The sequence below is a fragment of the Pyricularia grisea genome, chromosome VII, assembly GCF_004355905.1.
Source record: "Pyricularia grisea strain NI907 chromosome VII, whole genome shotgun sequence".
NCBI classification, from domain to species: domain Eukaryota; kingdom Fungi; phylum Ascomycota; class Sordariomycetes; order Magnaporthales; family Pyriculariaceae; genus Pyricularia; species Pyricularia grisea.
Window position 1 is genome coordinate 465618 of NC_044975.1, and position 7717 is coordinate 473334.

Below are 7717 nucleotides of genomic sequence, written 5' to 3' on the forward strand. Positions count from 1 at the left end.
GGATCAACTCATGCCATTTCTGGACACATGCTCCGCAGTTGACAAACACCAAAAGTCCGCTTCGCCCATGCCAAGGATCGGAGTTTCCTGTGCAGGTGCGGTGCATAGGGAGGATATTTAATTTACAATTCGGGCCTTTCCCAGCATCAATCCATTCTTGTGACCTGACAGATTTTGCACATTGGCGACAACGTGGTGTGGGGTAATGCAGGAGGGTGCCTTGAATACCTCATATTTGTTCCAAATCAAAGTGTATTACGCCATGATATGACCTCGACGACGAAGAGGAATATACAGTGATACTGTCCCGTGACTATTATAATGATATTTTTAACATGATCAGAGCCACGTCGGATGACACTTCCGTGGCCTGTGGTCATCAACCCAAAGAAGTTGTGACTCCCTAACCTTGTGTTCTGCCATTGTATTCCAAAACCTTCTCTTGATCAACTGCATCATGAAGTTTTCTGTCATTCAAACCCTTGCCCTGGCCTCCGGTATCCAAGCACATGGGTACCTCACACTCCCCATGAGCCGGACCGGGCTCAACGCTCAAGCTGGACCAGACACATGTCCCGAGTGCACCATCCTCGAGCCCGTCACGGCCTGGCCCGACCTCGACACGGCCCAAGTTGGGCGCACAGGCCCATGCGGATACAACGCCCGTGTCAGTGTCGACTACAACCAGCCCGGACCCCGCTGGGGATCTACGCCGATCGTTACCTACAAGGGCGGCGATGTAGTTGATGTGCAGTGGTGCGTCGACAACAATGGCGACCACGGTGGCATGTTTAGCTATCGCATCTGCCAAGACCAGGCACTCGTGGACAAGTTCCTGACGCCCGGGTACTTGCCCACCGAGGCTGAAAAGCAGGCTGCAGAAAACTGCTTCAGGGCTGGCACCCTGCCTTGCACTGATGTCAACGGGCAATCGTGCGGCTTCAGCCCCGATTGTTCTCCAGGACAAGCCTGTTGGAGGAACGATTGGTTCACGTGCAAGGGGTTTCAAGATACCAAGTGCAGGGGTGTAGATAACGCGCCTTTGAACTCTTGCTACACCAGTATAGCGGGCGGTTACACGGTAGGGCTCCCCTGACTTTGCGGAAAGCATAACCCCTTTTTACCCGAGTCATCAAAGCTTACGAATAATCCCGGCAAATAGGTCTCTTCGCAGATCAAAATCCCCAACTACGTTTCGAATCATACCCTGCTATCCTTCAAATGGAACTCGTTCCAGACGCCACAGATCTACCTCACCTGCGCCGACATTAAAATAACCGCGCCAGACGCTCCATCAAACCCCCCACCCACCGCGACCAGCACGTCAGCGAGCGCACCACCCACAGGTTGCGCTACGCCGGCCGCAACCGTCGCCGTCACATTTAGATCCAAGACGACAACGGTGGTCGGCCAGACTGTCAAGATCGCGGGATCGATAGCGCAGCTGGGGAGCTGGGACGCGTCCAAGGCGCCGGCGCTCTCTGCCTCTCAGTACACGTCGGCGAATCCTCTCTGGACCGCGACCATCAATCTGCCGGCCGGTGCCAGCTTCGAGTACAAGTTCATCAGGGTCGAGAGCAGCGGTGCTGTGACGTACGAGTCGGGTGCAAACAGGGCTTACACGGTGCCGTCGGGCTGCGCGGGTACGGCGGCAGTTGATGCTACCTGGAAGTAGAGGACAAGCTCGCGGTTGTGCGGGGGATCCGAAAGTCTCTGATGTTTCTTTTGCGTTGTTTTCTTGCCGTGAGATCAACCAGATGCAATTTGCCACTTGGCCACAATAATTAAGGTAACCTGAACTGTCACGACTCGCGGAGAAAAGAATGGAGGGCGCTTGTTAGCTTCCTAGATTAAAAACAAAAGCCCAATTTGCCCCGTGTGAACTCGCCGTATCTGCTCCTCCGTGATCTTTGTCCTTTTTCCACTGCCTGGTCGATAAGCCATTAGGGCGGAGCCACCTTAAGACGTCGTGCCATTACACTGGGTAATCTTCATGTCTGAGCATGGAATGATAATGAGGCATGTCGGTAGGTAACTAACTAAGTGGTTGCACACGCGATATATCCACAAGCATGTCAGCCTTAGAACTTACAGCCGGAAAGCTCTCCCAAAAGAACGGAACAATAAGAGGCAGTCCTGAATCGAACAACCCTGTCACCCTCTTCTTACTAGAGGCCCCTGAGCTATACTACCCTTTTCACCACGTTATTGCTAGACGCTCGCAAACTTTAAAATCTTTTCATCCGATCACTACATAACGATCATGAGTTATATCCTCTTTTCATCCCGTTATCACGAAGCGCCCCTCAATTGTTTGACCCTTTCACCCCATCGTTACTGCACGCCCCACAAGTAAAAACCCGACTCCCGAGCAAATACGTGGTCCCGTTACGCATGGGTCGCATACGCTTGGTGAAGGCTAAGACATACCTAGCTGGGATTATACTTCCTCAGCGATCCGAATGCGCATGAACCCCGCGTTTGGATTAAAGGCGCTATATACTTCTAGTCTTTATCCCAGCTGCTGCTGGCACGTTATCAATCAGTCTTCATCAAAGGTCTAGTACAACTACTCATCAGCTCTGCTTCACTTGAAGGGAGAAAATCCTGCTTTATGTTTGAACATGCGAGCTTCACGTTCGAAGCGGGGCTGCTTCTGTTATCATTTGCGAAGAGCCTAACGCTACGAAATCAATGTGTGATAGGTTAGTTTGTTTCTTTAGAAAACCCTAAGTATTTGAATCGGAAGCGTGATCGTGTAAACAAAGTGTTACTTGAGTAAGTCCTGCGCATGCATTCGGTAAAGACTGATACGATGACTAAGTAACGCAACTAAAGCTTCTCTTTCTAGTGTCTGAGCTTTCCGACTCAGCTTTGATAAGAGTGCTTTACTAGGCGAGTGGACAGATAATATGGTTGAGGCATCGGAAAATAGAATAATATAAATATCCATCCCGTCGCCACCCAGATATATGTGACTGAGATATAGCACAACCGAAAACTCCAACCCACTCAGCCGATTCTATTCGATAACCAACCTTTGAGAGGCAAGGGTTTATCAATACGCGGAAAAGGAAAAAGTCAAGTTCTACTCTGGGCCTTCCGCACTTTCTACCACAATATCAACCCCAACCTTCACAAGTAAGTTGAATCCGACATGTTAAAAAACACATCTTTCTAAAAAATAAAAAGTGAAATCAATACTCGGCCTCGTCTTCCTGGCCTCAGCTCCTGCTATGGCTGTACAAAGGTGCAGGATATATTACAACAAACAGGATGCCCCAGCACCCACAATTGAGTGGTCCGCCTTTTTGGGCGGATGCAAGGCAGGCTGTAATAGCCAGCTTCAGGGTTCCTTTGAGTTCAGTTCTCCTCATCAGACCCCCAAGTTTGTTCAATGCAAAGATGTCCCGGACAGTCTCAAGGATAATACTTCGGTGACGATCAGAGGAGAATCATTCCCAATTCAGTGCGGCTACGGGCCTCAAACAAACGATGGTACATAGATTTAAATATGGTTATGAGCAATGATATCGAGGCTTCAAAGCTTTTGTTGTGTCAAATCTAAATTGTTATACGGGCTTTGTGAATGAAGCTTACATCCAAGCAACGCGGAACTTTACTATATATGCGATGGAGGCTTGTTGGCTGTTTGAAGTCCGCAACTTATGTCAATCTGATTGAAACTGCTTCGCAGCACTGTTACCTTTATGAAAACCGCGTATCCCCAAGTCACAACGGATTGAATAAGCATATGGCGATTGTAGCTGTGGTGGTTGCTTCGGACGTATACAATTTGTAGTTTTCAACCTTTCTTTAGTGCTACATTTGATATTAAGCTGAAGGATGGGCGAAAGATTGACATAGTGGCGGACTGAGAAATTGGATCTAATTATCTATTGCGGATAGCCAAAGAACGGAGGGGAAAGAAGACCTGCAAGGGAAACGAAACCAGGCCAAGCTGATCTGTTAAATTCTGAGGCACGCCGCCTTTATTCCCAAAATCTCGCCCACCCCAAATTCTCCAGTAACGTATCAACATCTTCGTCGGGCGTCATCAGCAATTTACTATAAATGCCTATGCAGCATTCTGTCTTCTGTACCGCGTAGCTGAGATATTTCTTCATTCCGGACGTCAACATGGATCTCTTTTCTACCCAGATTAACGCTTTCGACCAGCACGGAATTCTGACTCGACGGGTAAAGTCTCGCGTGACGTTATACATGGACGGTGGGATGACTGCCTCTGTGGCAACGCCTCCGAAAATGCAGAATATAGCTTGCGCGCCCATCTTTTCCAGATAGATGAGTTAGTTTGATTGAGCAGAGCCGACGATCTGGGCGTTATGGTGGAGCCTTGCAACTGCCCCACGGGTCGTTCGTATAGGAAACGAGACCAAGTCTACGTTTGCTCTTGAGTCGAGTACTGCAGTAGCGAAGGTTAAACGGCATGTAATAATCCAAGCGCTCTTTTACTTTTAGCAGTCAATGTTTCAGGCTAGGTAATTGTCCCAAATTAGTCAAGGGCCTGACTCCGGTACTGGCGATGGGGATGAGATTGCTGCCCCATCCTTACATGACTAATATGAGAAGTGAAGACAAATATGCGCTCGGCAGTTTGCCCCATTTTACATCAACTCATACGTCCTCAGCATCAATGATAGTCAGCACAACCTTCTGCAGCTGCACCTCTTTGATAAAAAAATACGTGTATATATAGGTCCCAAAGCCGGCCTCTTCAAAGTCTGACGAAGCGAAAGATACTATTAAGTTGCATACCTAGATATTTTTCTAGCAACCCACAATTGCAAATTGTTCGGGCTGAACTGTGAATGCTTTCCATTTTCCGTGGGGTTTACGAAATGGAGTTGCGCAACGTGATGGGTTCGTTACCGTGGATATTAATAGAGATAACTTTTGAAAAGGATGGAATAACAACACAATGACTACCATGCGATAGCTTACGTCCAGGATTGCTTAGCAGCAATCAGTCTTGCTCTCTAGTTCAACTCATTACTAGACACCTATTAAAAATTCACCCCAGTTATTGACAATCCATTTACGTTGTGGTCGCTCAGTTGTTTGTACCCATCTTACCCTTGCCCTTAGGAATGGGCAACATCGATACCCTAAAACATAACAAAGTATGGAGTGATAGTTCGAGAGGTTGGCATGGAAGTACTAGCAGCTAAGTTATCAAGTCTCAAAACACACTTCCCCATTCGGTACACATGTTTCAAGGCAGAAGACTTTGAATTTCAAATGGTAAATACAATCAACTCTAATCACGCCATGCTTTTGATAAAAGTAAAATGCTCTGATAAAACAGAAATGGGAGGTATAACATAAACAACAGGGAATGGAACGAGGCGAAGCCACAAAACAAAACAATGTAATTGGAAAGGAGCAAAAAACAAGCAAAGGAAAAAAAGGAAAAGAACAAGCAGGGGAGGGAATAACATGAAAGAAAAGTGAAGAGCCAGGAGAGCCCTGCAAAAGGCAAAGACAAAGCTGGCGAGCTCAAACGTCATTGCTTGCTTGTGATAGACCCGCTTGTTGTGAATCCGTTCACAGTCCTTCTTTAGAGTACCCGCAGGATCATCAACCTAGTCATACGTAGTAGAATGACGACCCGATGGGTTTCCCGAGAGTGTGGGAACTTGTGTGGAAAGATAGCGGGTTCCGAGTCAGGCGACGGCCCATGCCAATCTTTCAACAAGTATTAGTCGTTGAAGCGTTCCTTTGTCATGGGCGTGGTCTAGTAATTCTTGCCCGATTGCGGTATATCACACTAGTCGCGAAGAATTAATGGAGACATCGCTGTTGTCCTTGTCGCTGCTGCGCCGGTGAATGGTTTTATGACCGGCGCACTTCATAGGCCCGCGAGACTTGGAAGATTTGTGATCGTCATCATCGACAGTTGGAAAGGTCGTTCCAGGCTGTGGGTCGAGGTTAGGGCTGGTGCCGCGCCTGTAAAGGGTTTTACGGGCGCCGCACTTCATAGGCCCTCGAGACTTGGAAGATTTGTGATCGTCATCATCGACAGTTGGAAAGGTCGTTCCAGGCTGTGGGTCGAGGTTAGGGCTGGTGCCGCGCCTGTAAAGGGTTTTACGGGCGCCGCACTTCATAGGCCCTCGAGACTTGGAAGATTTGTGATCGTCATCATCGACAGTTGGAAAGGTCGTTCCAGGCTGAGGGTCGAGGTTAGGGCTGGTGCCGCGCCGGTGAAGGGTTTTACGGCCGCCGCACTTCATAGGCCCTCGAGACTTGGAAGATTTGTGATCGTTATCAGTAGCGGTGTCAGGGAAGGTTGTTCCAGGCTGTGGGTCAAGGGTAAGCGTGGTGCCGCGGCCGCGGGCCTGAAGGGCTCCCGGCGTCTCGGCAGCGCCTTCCGGTGCGGGCATAGGCATGGCTACCACACCGGCCACAAGCGTCAAAAGAAGGTATTTGGGATACATTTTTGCGAGGCGAGAAAGAAAATGAATGGCAAAAAGGACTAAACACTGAGAAAGAAAAGAAAGCAAAGGTAAAGATCAAAAGACTGCTTGATGTATGATGATGTACGATGATGGAAAGGAATGAAAATGACTTTGTTCGGGTGAGAACCAACAATGTTATATATTTCGACAATCCCATTCGGGGAGCCATTTCACCTTCTCATGCAAACTCATGCAGCCCTAACCCATGTATGGCTCGTTATCCGAATCCACCGACGACGTCGGGAAAGCCGTTGGTGTGTATCCGCTTTGAATTTTTTCACAGCCGCGCATTACTAATTAAATCCACCCGCTAGCCATTACATTATATTATATCCACTTCGAACAAACCCATTTGGGACTGGTCTACTAGCCATGCGTACGTTATTAGACTGTGCTTTTACATACTAATCAATATAATTATTATAACGAGGCTATATATTAATGATACTATATATTAAATATATATAACGTTGCGTACCCCCTGTTCGGCACCCCCCCTGTTCGGCACCCAAAAATAACAACACTTTTATTTTTATCCTCCAACTTCTATTATAAATATCTCGATGAATCTTTCACTTTTGGATTTACTTTTTTCTAATCTTAATTCTCCATTTTCCAATAAAGCAATATACTAAAAAACAGCTTATATCTGCAATTAACGACGTCAATAATGGCAATCCAATTGCAAAAACCTCCCGAAAATGGGGAATACCTAGGTCTACACTTCAAAGTCGACTTAAAGGTTCTCAAGCTTATAAAAAAGCACAAAACCCTTTTCAAAGGCTTTCTACGGAACAGGAAAAGCATTTGGCTGATTGGATACTTACCCAAACAGCTTTAGGGCTTCCGCCAACGCATCAAAAATTACGCTTTTTTGCCGAACGAATTCTTCAAGCCGCCGGAGAGACAAAAGGCCTTGGAAAACGTTGGATAACTCGTTTTTTGGCTCGTTATCCAATCCTTAAAACCCAAAGGCCCCGTCGAATAAATAACGCCCGGGTTAATGGCGCTACTACGGAGGTAATTAAATCTTGGTGGCTTTATATTACGAACCCGGTTATTAACGCTATTAAACCGGAAAACCGTTGGAATATGGACGAAACCGGTATAATGGAAGGTAAAGGATCTAACGGCCTGGTATTAGGGTTTAACGGGATCCGGCCGTTGCAACGGAAAGAGCCCGGAACGCGGGGTTGGACGACTATAATCGAATGTATATCGGCTACGGGCGTTGCCCT

General features: G+C 47.4%; 2 protein-coding genes across 2 annotated transcripts; one reads left to right on the forward strand and one right to left on the reverse strand.

Annotated features, from left to right (window-relative positions):
* Nucleotides 1-457: 457 nt before the first annotated feature.
* On the forward strand, nt 458-1675 carry PgNI_10187 (uncharacterized protein; the record flags this gene model as incomplete). Its single annotated transcript, XM_031130161.1, has 2 exons — nt 458-1081; nt 1163-1675. The coding sequence occupies 2 exons, from the start codon at nt 458-460 to the stop codon at nt 1673-1675; spliced, it is 1137 nt and encodes a 378-aa protein (XP_030979816.1).
* A 4047-nt stretch (nt 1676-5722) lies between these two features.
* Nucleotides 5723-6458, reverse strand: PgNI_10188 (uncharacterized protein; the record flags this gene model as incomplete). The annotated part of the gene is made up of 2 exons (XM_031130162.1): nt 5723-5758; nt 5793-6458. The coding sequence occupies 2 exons, from the start codon at nt 6456-6458 to the stop codon at nt 5723-5725; spliced, it is 702 nt and encodes a 233-aa protein (XP_030979815.1).
* Nucleotides 6459-7717: the final 1259 nt, after the last annotated feature.